General features: G+C 37.8%; 1 protein-coding gene across 8 annotated transcripts in view; it reads left to right on the top strand.

Moving 5' to 3' along the window:
- Window positions 1-13,318, top strand: part of LOC127841374 (PAN2-PAN3 deadenylation complex subunit Pan3-like) — a 72,934-nt gene extending 59,616 nt beyond the window's left edge. For all 8 annotated transcript variants that reach the window (XM_052370184.1, XM_052370183.1, XM_052370182.1 and 5 more), the window contains 7 exons: window positions 639-795; window positions 1,303-1,390; window positions 2,350-2,489; window positions 5,465-5,594; window positions 5,825-5,889; window positions 6,385-6,523; window positions 8,900-13,318. In XM_052370184.1, the coding sequence (XP_052226144.1) occupies window positions 639-795; window positions 1,303-1,390; window positions 2,350-2,489; window positions 5,465-5,594; window positions 5,825-5,889; window positions 6,385-6,523; window positions 8,900-9,043 (863 nt within the window). In that variant the 3' untranslated portion in view covers window positions 9,044-13,318. The remainder of the gene's footprint in view (window positions 1-638; window positions 796-1,302; window positions 1,391-2,349; window positions 2,490-5,464; window positions 5,595-5,824; window positions 5,890-6,384; window positions 6,524-8,899) is intronic.
- Window positions 13,319-17,399: the final 4,081 nt, after the last annotated feature.

The raw sequence follows: 17,399 nt of genomic DNA, 5'->3' as shown, positions 1-17,399 counted from the left end.
TTCATGCACCACTGCCGGTATAATCGTAGTATGTTATCACTGCCAGTACAGTCATAGACATTCTCATTTTCACCAAGCGAGTTTGACTTGTTATAGTTTACTTGAGACCGAGACAATTTTGCAAGCCCACGTATATGAAACTGAGAGTCTGAGCAAGTGTGCCACAAGATTTACCAATGCTGGGCTTGTTGTCTGGTGCTACTTTCATTCACTGCTGTAAAAAAATATATTGTCTGCTAAAACATCTCATTTGCAATTAAAATTTCAGGACATTATACTATAATGAAGTTAAATTTCAAGACAAATTTCTAATTGTTGCAACTGATGCCTTTTACAAAGAACCAACTAAGATTGTTTTGAGTGGAGCTGGGTTCTGACAGTACTGGGGTAAATGCATGTGCTTCGAGTTGTCCCAGATAAACATGCTCAGTCAGCACAGGCTTATCTTGGACATGTTCTGCCCAAACTGGATTTTTGCTGAGAAAAGACTTTTAAACAAACAAAAAATACCATAAACAGGGAAAGTGTTGTCCCTGATTATCCTGTGCAGATTGTGCTGGCTAATCTTGGAAGACACTTTGCTCTCCTGTATTAAGCCTCTGAAGGAATAGTTGTCAGTGTGTGGTGTTTGGCTCCAGGCTCGTCGGCTCCCAGGCAGCATGCAGGTCTCCTGCCTGAGAGTCTGATCTGGTCGTACGTGGTACAGCTGTCCTCGGCTCTGCGAGCCATACACGCTGCAGGACTCTCGTGTAGGACACTGGACCCTTCAAAGATTCTCATATACGGCAAGTCCAGGTATGTAGGACATGGGACACTCAATATGTGATTGTTGTTTTATAAAAATGTCTGGAAAGTATGTTTATTAGATTATCATGATGCATAATAAAATAAAGTATTCCTGAGTTTTGGGTCAAAGCTTGACAATCATGTAAGGGCCTTTCTCTTTAGCTAACTATAACACGGAATAAGCTATTGTGATCATCCTAAGTTTGGCGTGCATAGACTTTTGAGCCTTGTTTTTTATCAACTTTTAGCGCCTTACCACTCTAGGCGCCACATTTATGACTATCTTGATGAAACTGTGTTAGATTGTCTATCTTGACTATATCTAGGCCGGGTAAGAATCTTGATCACAGGTGTCCAAATACTATGTCACTAGGTTAAATCTTAGATAAACCTCAATACTACTCAAGGATTAAAATTTATTACTCAACCTTGATCACATCTTGAAGTTTGTTTTGCTTAACAATTCAGTAACCACTTTTTGTTTTCAAAAAGAGTTTGAACTTGTTTTATTGCAAGATTGCGCCTGAACTGCTGTGGGATCTTTGATGTGTTGACATTTGACAATAACCAGAGCAACCCCATGGCCCTTACTCCACACTATCAGGTAGGCTACTCCACACTATCAGGTAGGCTACTCCACACTATCAGGTAGGCTACTCCACACTATCAGGTAGGCTACTCCACACTATCAGGTAGGCTACTTCACACTATCAGGTAGGCTTCTCCACTATCAGGTAGGCTTCTCCACTATCAGGTAGGCTTGTCAACTCTATCAGGTAGGCTACTACTCACATACAGGTAGGCTACTTTACACATGCAGGTAGGCTGCACAACACTATCAGGTAGGCCTCTTCACTCTCAGTTATGCAGCAGCTGCCTTCTCATCACAAATGTTGGATATAAGATGATGGTACATATCATGTATATATATTAGAGAGGTTTAATGTCCAAGCCTCCACCAGTTAGTTAGTAAGACTTCTGCCATATTAATTGTCCCATTGGAGACATATAGTGATGCCATTCTTAAACCTATAAACATCAATACTAGTTAGCAGAAGTATTAACACATTTTAAATTATATTCTTTATCCATTTAACATTAATTTTAACTTCACATTATTGTGTTGGACATGGTGGTTGCCTTATGACTTATTGGCCCTTATTTAAATCCACGCTTGGGAAGCCTTCACACAAAGTTTAAGTTGACACCACTAGTATACTAGTTTTATGCAAGGCAATAACTTGATATCGTCTTTTGAGCCTTAGTCTTTTGATTAATTTGGCCATAATAAATAGACTTAATCTTACTGCATTTTCATTTGAGCCTAGTTTGGCTTAATGCATGGGCATAGTATGGTCCTGTGCAGACTGCACAGGCTTATCAGGGAAGACATTTTCCAATGTTATTTAATTTTTTGTTTAAAGAAAGTTTCTTCTAAATAAAAATCCCGTTTAGGAAGAAACTGTCATCCCTGATTAGCCTGTGCATACTGCATTACACACATTAATTAAGCCCAGATTTCCCAAAACAAGGCTCATAGTTGTGTGTTGCTGTGTGTTGCAGCAGGAAGATCTGATCTCTCTAGGCAAGGTGGTTCTCGCCCTGGCATGTAACAGTGTAATGGCAATACAGAGGGACAACATGCAGGCCTCCATGGAACTCGTGGCCAGGAACTACTCCGCTGATCTCAAAAATCTCATACTGTATGTAACATAAGGGTGTTGTAATTCTAAGCCTGACTTGTCTTATATGGGTTATTTTACCAGTACTTCTATATTTTATTTTTACTTCTTTTTATTAATGGAAAAGTACAATTCCAGGGTGTGAATAGTATGGGATATTTAAATGTTTAACTTCTTGTTATATCAGACTTATATATTTGAATTTATAACACTTTGGGTGGGTTATATTTATGCCCCCTCTTCGAAGAAGAGGGAGTATATTGTTTTGCACATGTCGGTCTGTCGGTCGGTCCGTCCGTCCACCAGATGGTTTCCGGATGATAACTCAAGAATGCTTAGGCCTAGGATCATAAAACTTAAGAGGTACATTGATCATGACTCGCAGATGAATCCTATTGATTTTCAGGTCACTAGGTCAAAGGTCACAGTGACCCGAAATAGTAAAATGGTTTCCGGATGATAACTCAAGAACGCTTATGCCTAGGATCATGAAACTTCATAGGTACATTGATAATGACTTGCAGATGACCCCTATTGATTTTCAGGTCACTAGGTCAAAGGTCAAGGTCACAGTGACCCGAAATAGTAAATGGTTTCCAGATAACTCAAGAACGCTTATGCCTAGGATCATGAAACTTCATAGGTACATTGATCATGACTCGCAGATGACCCCTATTGATTTTCAGGTCACTAGGTCAAAGGTCACGGTGACTCAACTTAGAAAAATGGTTTCCGGATGATAACTCAAGAACGCTTACGCCTAGGATCATGAAACTTCATAGGTACATTGATCATGACTCGCAGATGACCCCTATTTACTTTCAGGTCACTAGGTCAAAGGTCAAGGTCACAGTGACTTGACACATTGAAATGGTTTCCGGATGATAACTCAAGAAAGCTTAGGATCATGAAACTTCATAGGTACATGATCATGACTGGCAGATGACCCCTATTGATTTTCAGGTCACCAGGTCAAATGTCAAGGTCACAGTGCCAAAAAACGTTTTCACACAATGGCTGCCACTACAACTGACAGCCCCATATGGGGGGCATGCATGTTGTACAAACAGCCCTTGTTATTAATTAATACAAATATATTTCAGGGAAGCATGAATAAACAAAAAATAAGACAAGTCTTTATTGTTTGCAGATATTTGAAGTTTGCAGTGAACATTATTTATAGTTATTGATTTCAATATTTCCACACCCCTCCATTAACCTTTTCCCACTCAGAAGAAAAGTGAAAATGTGCAAACAGCATAAACCAGAACAGCCTGCAAGTAACTCACATTCTGTTCAAGTGTATGCTGTTTATTGCTCATCAGTATCTTAGGGACAGAAATGAAGCCTTTAAAACTTTAATATAGTAAGAAAAGTCTTTAATTAAATTGAACTTTCTAAGGGACTTTAAATGCGTAAAAAACACTTATCTAAGTGGTAACGGGTTAAGAGATGTCATTTTTTCTTACAAAAATTTAATCAGTAATTTGTCATGTTCTGTCAAATGATTCAATTTGTTGCATGGAAGCCAATGGATATTATTTCAATGTCAACATTTCTTCTCACAATCTGAAACCAACATATGATTTGAACGTTGAATGTTATAAATAAATAAATAAAATCTCTGTAATGATACATCAATCAAATATTGTTTTCTGAAAATAATTAGGAACAAGTTTACGAATATACCATTACATTGACTCGCTGTTTGCAGAACCAAAATTGTGTCCATGTGTCATATAAACAAATCTGCAAAAACTATTGTGGATTTTTTTATAAAGTGTTATGTACACACATTATGTGCAATAAAAGAACATTTGTATTTCGTTTATTTATTATGCCCCCCTTTGAAGAAGAGGGGGTATATTGCTTTGCTCATGTCGGTCGGTCGGACTGTCGGTCCGTCCACCAGGTGGTTGTCAGACGATAACTCAAGAACACTTGGGCCTAGGATCATGAAACTTCATAGGTACATTGATCATGACTCGCAGATGACCCCTATTGATTTTGAGGTCACTAGGTTAAAGGTCAAGGTCACGGTGACCCGAAATAGTAAAATGGTTTTTGAATGATAACTCAAGAACGCATACGCCTAGGATCATGAAACTTCATGGGTAGATTGATCATGACTTGCAGATGACCCCTATTGATTTTGAGGTCACTAGGTCAAAGGTCAAGGTCACGGTGACCCGAAATAGTAAAATGGTTTTCAGATGATAACTCGAGAACACATACGCCTAGGATCATGAAACTTCATGGGTAGATTGATCATGACTTGCAGATGACCCCTATTGATTTTGAGGTCACAAGGTCAAAGGTCACGGTGACCCGAAATAGTAAAATAATTTTCGGATGATAACTCAAGAACGCTTTTGCCTAGGATCATGACACTTCATAGGTACATTGATCGTGACTCGCAGATGACCCCTATTGATTTTCAGGTCACTAGGTCAAAGGTGTAGGTCACAGTGACAAAAATCGTATTCACACAATGGCTGCCACTACAACGGACAGCCCATATGGGGGGCATGCATGTTTTACAAACAGCCCTTGTTTATTTATTTATTTTCTTCTGAACTGTAATTCTAGTTCTTTATTCAACAACATTTAATATCCTATAACAAAAGTAATGAGATCCTATATACTTGTTTTTACTTGTCCACTAAAAAACAAAAGGAATCTATTGTAGCTTGTTTATACTTCGTTGAAACTAGTATGCTTTGATAGATTTTTTATCATCAGTTCAGGAGAAACAAAGAGTCCTAGACAACATTTTCATTAGTGACTGCATGAAATGTATTAACGCTGTTAAGGTTACTGTTAACTTAAACTTAAAAGATCCTGCTCAATTACTTTCAGATTTATGTAAGGCAGAATATGTTTATTTTAGACCTTAAATATAGACCTCTTACTTCTTAGGCAAAGCTGCTAATATAGAGTCAGTGGTGAAGTTTGCTTTCTGTGTCCGGACATGATGATAGTGAGGTGTGTTTCAGATACTTGTTGGGTAACCAGAATCGTCCCCGCAGCATCAATGACATCATGCCCATGATTGGTGCACGCTTCTACACGCAGCTTGATTCAGCACAACTGCGCAGTGATGTCCTTGAAACTGAACTAGCCAAGGTCTGTACTCGAGAATGAACTAGCCAAGGTCTGTGCAGTGTTCTGTAGATAGTTTGTAATTTTATCTCTTGTCCTGTAAGCATTGCACTGTTTCTTAATAGTTATCAATATTGAGTGATGAGAATTGCTTTCAAGTCCAGGGTCCATATTTACCAGGCAATCTTAATTGTTAAGAAAAAATAAAGGATCTACTATTTGGAAATATAATACAAATATCCTGTGTATTGTAGGAGGTGGAGAATGGGCGCCTGTTCCGACTTCTGTGTAAGATGGGAACTATCAACGAGAGACCTGAGTATGTACAACTAGCGCTGGAGGAATCTTAACATGGTCTTTATATGTATGATTTGTAGGTTAAGAAGAAACTGGGTAAACATTATTGTTTTAATATATACCGTGTTTACATCTGAGCGTTTGTAATGCAGAAAAAACTCTTAGTTACGTAATTCAAAGAATTGGTATCAATTTGATATAAATTAACATGACAATTGAGTACAAGGTTTTTTTTGTATTTGAGTCTTGTTTTTTGTGAAACTTTCCCTAATGCATGTGCATAAATAGGATGAGTGCAGTCCACAGAGGCTTATCAGGGACGACTGTCTCCGCTTGAATGGAAGTTTTCCTTTAAAGGAATTCTCTAAATGAAAATCCAGTCTTGTTGGAAAGAGTCGTCCCTCATAAGCCTGTGCAGACTGCTACGGTCAATCTGGGACAATTCATTATGCACATTCATTGATCCCAAAATTACCCAGAACACTGCTTATATGATCATGTGTGACTGTATATACAGGTTCTTCCTGGACCCCCAATGGTCAGACACAGGGGACCGGTACATGTTGAAGCTGTTCAGAGACTACGTGTTCCACCAGGTGGATGAGAACGGAGCACCCTGGGTGGACATGTCCCACATCGTGATGTGCCTCAACAAGGTAACAGGCTTGCTTATTGACGAGTGTTATCTGTGGCATTTATTTTTCTTTGCTTCTTTTAAAATGGTCCATATGAGCCTTCTTTTGGCAAAACTGGGCTTAATGCATTTGTTTAAAGTGTCATCCAAGATTACAATGTGCAGTCTGCAGAGACTAACAAGAGATGACAATGTCAGCCTTGACTGGTTTTTCCTCATAAAGAGACCTACTTTAATAGTAAAATAGAAATTGTTGATTCTGATAAACCTGTGTGGACTGCACAGGCTTATCTAGGATAACACTTTACACACATGCATTTAGTCAAAATTACCCATAACAAGACTCATTTTGTTTTACATTTTTAGACTCTGAATAAAAATTAGACAAAGATTTATAAAAATGCCAAAATTTACACACAATTATGGTTATTAAATTACCTAATAGCTTTTGTGCATAATATATAAGCATTAAATTACTTGTTGAAATGTAAGTCATCTGGAATTATCTAATGTTGTTAATAGAGTTGGTGTATTTGATGATTGAAATAAATAGCTTCTTTTTGCCAACATCTTAAGCCAAGGTCTTTTTAGCCTTGTTGGTGGAGAGGTCTGGAATGTAGTTGAGTGGCATTCTGAGAAAAGCAGGCTTAATTCTGCACAGGCTAATCAGGGACCACACTTTCCTTTTTTATACGCCCGTATAAAATACGGGACGTATTATGTGAAACCCCTTGGCGGCGGGCGGAAGGCATCACTTTGTCCGGACTCTAATTCAAATTGTATTCATCCGATCTTCACCAAACTTGGTCAGCAGTTGCATCTAGTTGATATCTAGGCCAAGTTCGAAAATGGGTCATGCCGGGTCAAAAACTAGGTCATAGGGTCAATAAGTGCATTTTCAAAGGGGCCACTTTGTCCGGACTCTATTTCAAATTGTATTCATCCGATCTTCACCAAACTTGGTCAGCAGTTGCATCTAGTTGATATATAGGCCAAGTTCGAATATGGGTCATGCCGGGTCAAAAACTAGGTCATAGGGTCAATTAGTGCATTTTCAACGGCGCCACTTTGTCCGGACTCTAATTCAAATTGTATTCATCCGATCTTCACCAAACTTGGTCAGTAGTTGCATCTAGTTGATATCTAGGTCAAGTTCGAATATGGGTCATGCCGGGTCAAAAACTAGGTCACAAGGTTACTTAGTGCATTTCAAGCATTTAGCATGGTGTCCGCTCTCTAATTGAAGTAGTTTGCATCTGATCATCACCTAATTTGGTCAGAAGTTGAGTCTAGATGATATGTAGATCAAATTCGAATATGGGTCATGCCGGGTCAAAAACGAGGTCACGATCGGACACATAATGAATTTCAAGCATTTAGCATGGTGCCCGCTCTCTAATTGAAGTAGTTTTCATTTGATCTTCACCAAATTTAGTCAGATGTTACATCTAAATGATATCTAGGTCAAGTTCAAATATGGGTCATGCCGGGTCAATAACTAGGTCTCGAGGTCACTTAGTGCATTTCAAGCATTAAGCATGGTGTCCAAAACCTCCGAACGGGCGTATCTTGTGACAGTTTGGCACTCTTGTTTGGTATTTTTTGTTTAAAGGATGTTGCTTTTTGGGGAAAATCCAGTTAAGTCAGAAAGTGTCACCCCTGATTAGCATGTTGGGACTGCATTGGCTAAACTGGGAAGTCATGTTACCCATGTGCATTAAACCCCATTTTCCCAGAAGGCGATTCAAATAATTTCTATGGCCCTCCAAAAACTCGGGCTTAAGTTAGGCAGTGGTCTATTTGTAGTATAAATATGTGCAGTTAGTACTTATGTTTGCTTGAGAAAAGTGTACATTGTTTGAGTTTAAACCAATTAACTTTAGCGTGATTGCCTCAGGTTTCTTCTCAAAGACACCCGCACTTGGTGTCTTTGGTGATACCTAAAGAATACACCCACAGTGGCAATCAAATCCTTACCGCCAGGTTGTTGGCAAACACCATATCTTCTACGCCTCAGCGACCTGTGTGAATTGGTTGATGACCATAATATGATTTTAATACTCTAAACAATATTTATTTTTTTTAATCCAACAAGCTCAAGAACAAGATTTCTAATAAAAAAAGATGTGGTGAATTTGATCTCATGAACAACATGTACTCATAGCATATTATAGGTAAAACTGGGCTTAATGCAAGTGCAGTCTGCACAGGTTAATCATTACGACACTTTTGTCCTTCATGGAATTTATTGCTTAAAACAAGTCTCTTTTAAACCATTATAAAAATCCAGTTTAGGCAGAAACTGTTGTCCCTTATTCTGAAACGACACTACCACAGGCAGCAGCATGAAGCCCGGTTTTCCCAGAGAGTGGCTCATTTGATAATTTCTGTTTGTCAGCTTGATGCGGGCTCCCCAGAGAAGATCAGCCTCGTGTCGAGGGATGAGCAGAACATCCTGGTGGTCTCATACTCGGAGCTCAAGCAGTGCTTTGAGAACGCATTCCGGGATGTGCTGAATCCCAGTAGCCAGGGGGGGCTGTAGATGTCCTCCAGGGTTTCTAGAGGCCAGGATTTAAATAGGGCTAATTGCATGTGTGTAAAGTGTCCTCCCAGATTAGCCTGTGCAGTCCGCACAGGCTAATCAGGGACGACACTTTCCATGCAGGCTGGATTTGTGTGGCCTGAAGATATCACAAGCGTGGATGGGCTCAATCATGAGTCATCATGGTGCAGAGAGTGGAATATACCGTGTTATACTTAGTGTTATATAACGTGTTCATGAGCTGCTATGCCTTCTGGCATGCCTTTACAAACTAAGAAGATTTAACTCGGCATAGATCAGCTGAGTTGTTTATTTTCAATAATTCATTTGTTATTTTTATGACTTGTATGGATAATTATCATTTGTGTTGGAAAAACTTCAATTGTGCGTTCGTTTTAATGGTTTGAACGTTTTTTATTGTGCTGTGTTTGATTCAATGAATCAGGATTTTTATTGAAGATAACTATCACACTGCAGCAAGGAGAATTCAGAGGAATTTGTTATTGATGACAGTTATTCATACAAATTGAAATTGGCATTTGAAGTGTTCTCTGTGCTGTAATCATAAATTAAATGAGACTTCAGGTAGGAAACATACCAAAGTGAAATCACATTTTTTGACATATTGGTTGTGATTAATTCTCAACTTTAACTCAGTACTTCAAACTTGAACCCATTATCTGAAGTGTAATTATCTGGACTATGGGGTAATCGACCAGTAAGATGAAGGGGTAGAGTCTGCATGAGTCACTGGCTATGTGGGGAATGTTAAAGCAGGGTTAATTTGTGCCTGGTTATGCTGCAATTTTTGAAGCAGGGTTGATTGCTGCCTGGTTATGAGGCGAGAGTTGGTTGAGGGTTGATAGTTGCTACTGGCCTACACAGCCACTGCCGCAGCTTTTCCATGTTTTTGTGCTCAAATGAAGGAGGTATCTGACTTTGTTTAATTGTTGAATATTGTTTTGTTACTTTTATGTTTCATAATACGTTTTTTTTAATTGTACATGAAAAAGTTAATTTATTTTTTCTTTGAAATTAATGATATGTTTGTGTACATATTGGTGCCCTTGTTAAATTTACTGAAACATATTACATTTGCATTCATTATTTACACAAATTCAATCACACATAACTATTATAGAAGCGAAATTATTCTTTGATATTTGAAACCAATGGGTATTTTACATAAGAAAGTAGGCACATGAAATTGAACACATTTTTACGCATATAAATTGAGCTGCTTTCTGTGACAAAAATGGGCATTATGCATGTTCGTAAAGTGTTATTACAGATAAGCCTGTGCAGCACAAGGTACTTAGTAATCTGGGATGACACTTTACGCCTAAACAGGAATTTTGCTTAGAAGAGTTTTCTTTCAAACACAAAATACCATAAATGCAGAAAGGGTCTGAACTGCTCAGGCTAATATGGGACAATAAAGCCCATGCATTGAGCCCAATTTTCACAGAATGTAGCTCAACATTGAGTTATTTCACATGCTGACTGTTCTTCATGCAAGTGCAATAGTTGTGTTTTCTACACCACACTGGCTCCATGTCAATCTGAAAGCAGGCTTGTTGGTTTTGCTTTCTGACTTAAAATATTGCTACAAAAACGTTATACATGAGCATAATTAACCATATGCCAAGTGTCTCCATCATTTTAGTGCAAGCGGTATTCCAGTCATTCTGAATGCCTTCTGTGAGTTGCAGGAACAATTGTGATCTCCAACACTCTTGTAGGTTGTTTTTTCAAAGTAGTGTTTTATGCTGATAGAGTTTATGTTGTCTGGCCGAAGAACTTACAAAGTTTAAGATCACAAAGTCAAATTGAGAAGGACTCGTTCACAAAATTTCAAAATGACTATTCAATAAAAAAGTGAAAGGTCAAAATTATATTTGAACAAAAAAATAACAATCTTGTCCCACCACAAAAGAGTTTTGTTCTGATAAAATGGAGCTTTATGCATTTGTGCAAAGTGTCCTCCAATATAAGCCTGCAGAGACTTATTAGGAAGGTCACTTACTGCCTACACAGAATTTTTGTTTAGACTTCCTTTAAACGAAAGATACTATAAAGTGGAAAGTTTTGTCCCTGATTAGCCTATGCGAACTGCACAGGCTAATCTTGGATGACACGTTGGGCACATGAGGCTCATATTAAGATTAAAAATTACCTCTGAATGTTTGTTCTTGTAAAGCCAGATGTATACTCTCAACAAAACCTTGTTTGTGTAATCATGTGTCAAAATATGATTCCTAAAGAACCTGTGTAAGTTTGGTATCTGTTTAAATGTACCAGTAATAAAGTTGTTGATAATGTTTATATACGCATGTAAGCTGTTACGTCTTGCAGACTGGGATCTTTGCAGACTGGGATCTATTTGTATCACATAACAGTCAACATTTTTCAACTGTTATTTATGTTATGATATTGTTTGTTAAAATTAATATTACATGTATACTATTGTGGTAAGACATATGATGTTTTAATAATGAAATTATTTTCATTTTGTATGATTGTCTTTTTTGTTGGTGTTCACTATGTCATCTCTGATTGTTGTACTTGTTTCTCAGTACCTCAGGATGGCCCTGTTTTGTTATGTCAGCATAATGTTGATACAGCCAAGTGTGGCACCTGCCCATTTGACACTTTTCCTATAGTTACCCGTCTTTTCATAGTAATTACCCGGTATTTCTTTTACATTTTTTGTAACCATTTTTCGCTCAAATGAGAACGAAGTGCTAATGGTGAGCTTTTGTGATTGCCTTTTGTCTGTCGTGTGTCATCTGTCATCAACATTTGTCTTGTTAAGACTTAAAAAGCCACAGTTATTGTCAAATCGTCATAAAACTTGGTCAGAAGATTTTTCCCAATGCTGTCTCGGCTCAGTTGGAAACTGGATCACACAAGATAAAAAAACTAGGTCATTGGGTCAAATTTAAAAGGAAGCTTCTTGACACTCTACAAGGCACATTTTGTGTCTAATAAAATGTCGTGAACTGAGTTCAAAAATGGTTCTCGTTCATTAAAAAACATGACCACCAGGATGTGGGGCATTGTGCCTGATAGGTCTATATTGAAACCTTGTTAACGTTAGAAATCTAAGTTTTGGTCCAATCATGATGAAACTTGCTGAGAACATTTATTATTAGTTTTCATAATGAAACTCTATAACAAAATTTGTGCTTATGATGCGTTAGCTAAGTTCAAAAATGGTTTCTAGATTGTTTAAAACCATGGCTGCGAGGGTGGCAGTTTTCCTCATATTACCATGGTGAAACATTAGTAATACTCTAGAAGTCAAATTTGTGTTCTAATCTTTATGAAACTTGGTCAGAATATGTGTTTAAATGATATCTTGGATTATGTAACAAATGGTTCTGGTTTGTTAATAATATGGCCACCAATGGGTGAGGCAGTTTTCTTAATATTGCTGTAGTGTACCTAAACACTAGAACATTTTTAGCCCGATCATCATGAAAAGTTTTTAAACATTACTGCCAGAGTGTGGGAAAAGGAGGCAGTTTTTCTTGTATGACGTTATTGAAACATTGTGAGCAAGCAATACGTAGCAGTTTTACCCAATCATGCAATTAGCTTGGAATGTTCTTTTTATTTTATCAAAGAATTGTCTGTATAGACGAAACATTTTCTGATAAAGTACCTGGGTGCCATGTTGCAGTTTTCATGGTATTACATGATAATGTGTACCAGACTTTGGTTTTATGATTTCAAAATGGTCAACCAAACAAAAACCTTGTGCCTCTGTTTCGTAAGGTGTACATGTATTAAGAAAAGCTTGGTCAGAAGTCAACTCATTACACAAGTATAAAAAATGCAGATCAAATCAATACATTTCCTTTGGGTTTCAGGTGAGTGCATTACGGTATTTGGCCCGCTTGATCATATTCTAAAACAATCCATGTGAATGTCTACAAAAAACTTGCAACTTCCAAATTATTTTTCGGTTGCACTGAAGTATAACAAGGGCAGAGTGCTACATTTGGTGTCACATGTTAGTATTGCGCAATATTTTTAATGAACATGTCAAATGTTGCTCTTCGGTACATTGAACGTTATTAAGTTATGTCATGTGCCTAGTAAGGGAAGGCATGTTTTTTATCATTAATGTGCGTTCGATTACATGTCAATTATGTAGGTGGCATTTGTACCGAAAAGCAACGGCTGGCATTTTGTATATTGACATTATTTTTATGATGATAAATGTACAAAAAATCCTTGAATAAAAAGAAATAAAATATCCGAAAATTATGGCGTGTGTTTTGTTCATTATTGTCCTTATCGTATTTGAGTTGTATCCATTGCAGAGTAACGTAAGCTTACAGTGTGCTTGGTGTTCTTCAAGCTGCCTTAATCATCTAGTCACTATGTGACATTAAACTAACGTTTACGTCTTGCACGTTTAGCTTTGTGCGTAAATGTTTTATTTTATACATTATAGATGAAAATGATCCCATTACGTTATAGATGAAAATGATCCCATTGGTTATTCATCCGATTTATCAATATGTTGCCTCCAAACTTGTAAATGTAGACATACAGACAATAAAAGAGTGTGCATTGCAGCGTTTATGTGAGGTATGAAACTAACGGCGTGCCAAAGCATATAAAAACTAACTCATGGATTTCGACAGTCTAGAAATTTAGAGAGGTTAAGGAGTTATATCGTTTCTGCAATAACACTTGATGTCAAGAACTAATACCTATATGTCTTGTTACCGATATAAGTACGTGCTTAAGTTGACAGAGGGTGAACGATTGCATAAAATTTTTGGATCAATCAGACATGTTTTCGAGTGTTCTTAGATTCATTTTAAGCATTGAGCTCTGCTTATAAAAAAAATATTCATTTACCTATGAGTGGCGAGACTAACCAAGGCAGTCTATTTTTATTTCTGCAATACCAAGACAGTCCAGTTTTATTTCTAAAATACCATGAAAGTGAAAGTTTGATTTTATTTATGCAATACCAGATTACGCCCAGCTTTGGTAACCAAGAACGGTTCTTAAATATTGTTCGAAAGTATATGGATGGTCTTTTAACTACATGTAGTTTGACTTTCTAGTTATTTTTGTTTGACATTTCTTTGATATTGGACGCGTTTTTAGAAGTCAGGCGATGCTCAGCATATTACACATTCAAGTGTGGCTCTTTATATGGTAACATAAGCAACATAAACCTATTCTGAAATGTATTCAGCACGGCGCTAACACATGACAGAAATACCGCTGCTAAAATATGTAAATACGACATTCGTACTTCAAAGACACTTTATGAACCGGCATCCGACAGGCTGGTAATCTGGGTAATTGTAGACGAAAGTAGGCAAAATGACCTGTCATTGTTTTTGCTTACTGACGATTTGTCTGTTGCAGGATAAGAAGGAAATAATTATTTTATGCTCGGTAAATATGTAATATGCTAATATGGTTTGCTTCCTTTTTGAGTACGTTATGTAATAACTATGTTTGTTAAAAAAAGAGAATATAATGAAACAAATGTTTAAGCATAAACGAAGTGCATTGATAATGATTTGTAGTATTACACTGATTAGGTCTCCGTCGCCAAATACGGCGCGACTCGATCTAATTTTAAAGTCCGCTCCGCAACATCGTAATGAGTTTGGACAAAATCTGCGCCATTAATCTTCTTTTCTATCATACGTTCAAGTCAAATCCTCTTCAATTTGCCAGTGTCCACTCGAGAAAAGCATCTGATGATTTCTGTATCGGAAAACCGCGTCATTATAGGTTTGATCAAGGGGTTTGTTGTCTGAAAGCATCCAGTGGAAAATAGGGCTCTTTGAAAGGTTGACCCGCAATGACCTGCGGACTAACTGGACTTAGTGTTTAACGTTAATTTGGGACACGTTCTCTCACTCGTCACATGTCCAAATACAAATGTGGCGACTTTTGCGCACTCGGTCGTGCATGGACTGTTTCGAATACGTATCAACAAAAAGTGTTGAATTAAATAATATGACGGCAATACAAATGCCGACCTATTTATTTAATAGTACATGAGCACAACACTCGTATATGACTCCAGTTTTTTATAAACAGATGTTGCACCGCCGTTGTTTCAAACTTAGTGATGCTATTCGATTTGAATATTTTTAAGCATGGTTTTCATTTGTTATTTTCTATTCGTTTGAGTTCAAATCATACATGAAAAGATCAATTATTTATTAAATAATTGCACAACTATAATTGACTAAGCAATAATATCAGCAAGATCCCTCCAGATGCATGTGACTAGTGGGTACCTTTTTTACTGATAGAGGCGGTAGGACATTGTTAAGTGGATATCATATACATGCTCAAGCGATTGACACATGTGTTCTACGTCGAATAACTGCCTGTCATCTTAACCGTGCCTATCCACTAACAAGGATATACATTCGATTATTACACACGACCTCTGTAAAATGCAAAACGTCCAAAGCAGCTGTTGAAACATCTAAAAAAGAAATCATTTAAAATTATCTAAATTCATGCATGGAATAGGCGGAATCGCGGATCCTTTTATGTCGCAACGCAGGAAATGTGCGAGTTCAGTTTCGCCCCGGGGCCGTCACATGACAGGGCCTGACAAAGGGGCCATCAACTGCAAATCACCGAGCGGCCTTTGTTGCGGTTGACCGAGTCAAATTTTCTTGCATCATATGACGTCACGATTTTACCTTATATATTATTATTATTATTATATTATAATTATGCTATTATTGTTGTAATTATTATTACTATTTCTATTTTTAGTATTAGTATCATACTATTCTATTTTATGTATTGTTATATATTATTATTGTAATTATTAGTGTGCTTACAGTTCACCAAATAATTGAGATGTGTTAAAGTCACATTGATTAAATAGAAGACATGTTTTCAGATGATGACAGTCGTTTTGTTATTTTTTCTTGTTATTCTTTCTTGTTACTCTTTAATCGATATGTGTGCAGGGAAAGCATTGATCTTTATCATCATGGCACTGTTATGTTTTAAGATTGGAGACTACAGCGTGAATCTTACGCGAAAGGCGGGTAACAATCAACGTGAAAATAGCCGGAAAAAACGTGCAGACAAACAGTGAACGTTGATTCGTGTCAAGTTCTTTCTTGCATATTGCATGACATGCCTTTTTGTTTTCTTAAATGCATTTATAAACGAAAATCCAGCTTATGCGGAACATGTCGTATCGGTTTAGCCTGCGCGGACGTCACAAGCTAATCTGGGACGACACTCAGCGCGAATGCATTAGGTTTATTTTTCATGAATTAGGCTTAAATTATCATTTGTGTTGCAAAATGGACTCTAAACCAACTCAACACTGCACTGTTTTGTACTACGGCGGATCTTGTCTATCTTTGAAGCTTAATCCATGTTTCTAGAAGACAGGAGAACGTCGAGTTTCTTATTCGTATCATATCAGCTTCAAAGTCTAACATGGATTAACGATCACATCCCCAGTGATACGGTGGCTGGGGACTTTGTCTGCAGCGTAGATCCCGGGGTATTCCTGGTCCCATCATAGCTACATCAGCAGCCTGCGTGTCCTCATCGCCCGGGCGTCCAGTGGCATTGTTTTACTGCCAAGTAATGGGTCTTTAATGAGGGACAACATAAACATGCCGAGATAACTTAAACAAACATGACACCGACAGCGGCATTAAAGATGGCTCGTATAAAATGAAAAATTACGTTGTTGTTCAATTAGGCAACTTTTATCAAGATTAGTCGTACAGTAGTTAGATTGTGTTTAACTTTTACTCGCATTTCGCCGAGCAATAAAATAACGTCACGAAAATCGGGTGTGTAATTTCACGATTTGTTTGTACTCTTCAATGTAGAGTTAACATTTCCTTATAATGAACAGTCTTTGTACACGCCATTGTTTAGGCTGGGATATTACATCCTCAAGTAATGCACCGGCATTAACTTGGCCTTTTCCCGCTGGTTTCATTGCTGCAATGGGAATAAAATCCTCGCCACACTTCTAATTTAAATACTATTAAAGTTCAATGATCGGATGATTACTGTGGTCAGCGTTCCAACATCAAACCGGTGGTGTAATTTACCTACAATAACGCGGGTATTACGTCGATGCCTCGGGTGTCCGGTCAGTTAATGGCTGCAGAATCACGAAGGTGTACCCTGACACGGGTCATGGTGACCCGCTGAGCCAGGTACATCCCTCCCCTGTGTGGGGTGTCCATTACCACGACTGACGTCTGCTTCGGCCAGCATATGGTCTGTTGATCAATGACCAGTCACACAGATTGCAAAGACCTCGTGAAGAGGCCGGTAGGACCTGTAAATAAACTCTGATACACAC

This window comes from Dreissena polymorpha, chromosome 8, assembly GCF_020536995.1.
Source record: "Dreissena polymorpha isolate Duluth1 chromosome 8, UMN_Dpol_1.0, whole genome shotgun sequence".
NCBI classification, from domain to species: domain Eukaryota; kingdom Metazoa; phylum Mollusca; class Bivalvia; order Myida; family Dreissenidae; genus Dreissena; species Dreissena polymorpha.
Note: the sequence above shows the minus strand (reverse complement) of the source record. Positions and strands in the feature narration are given on the sequence as shown.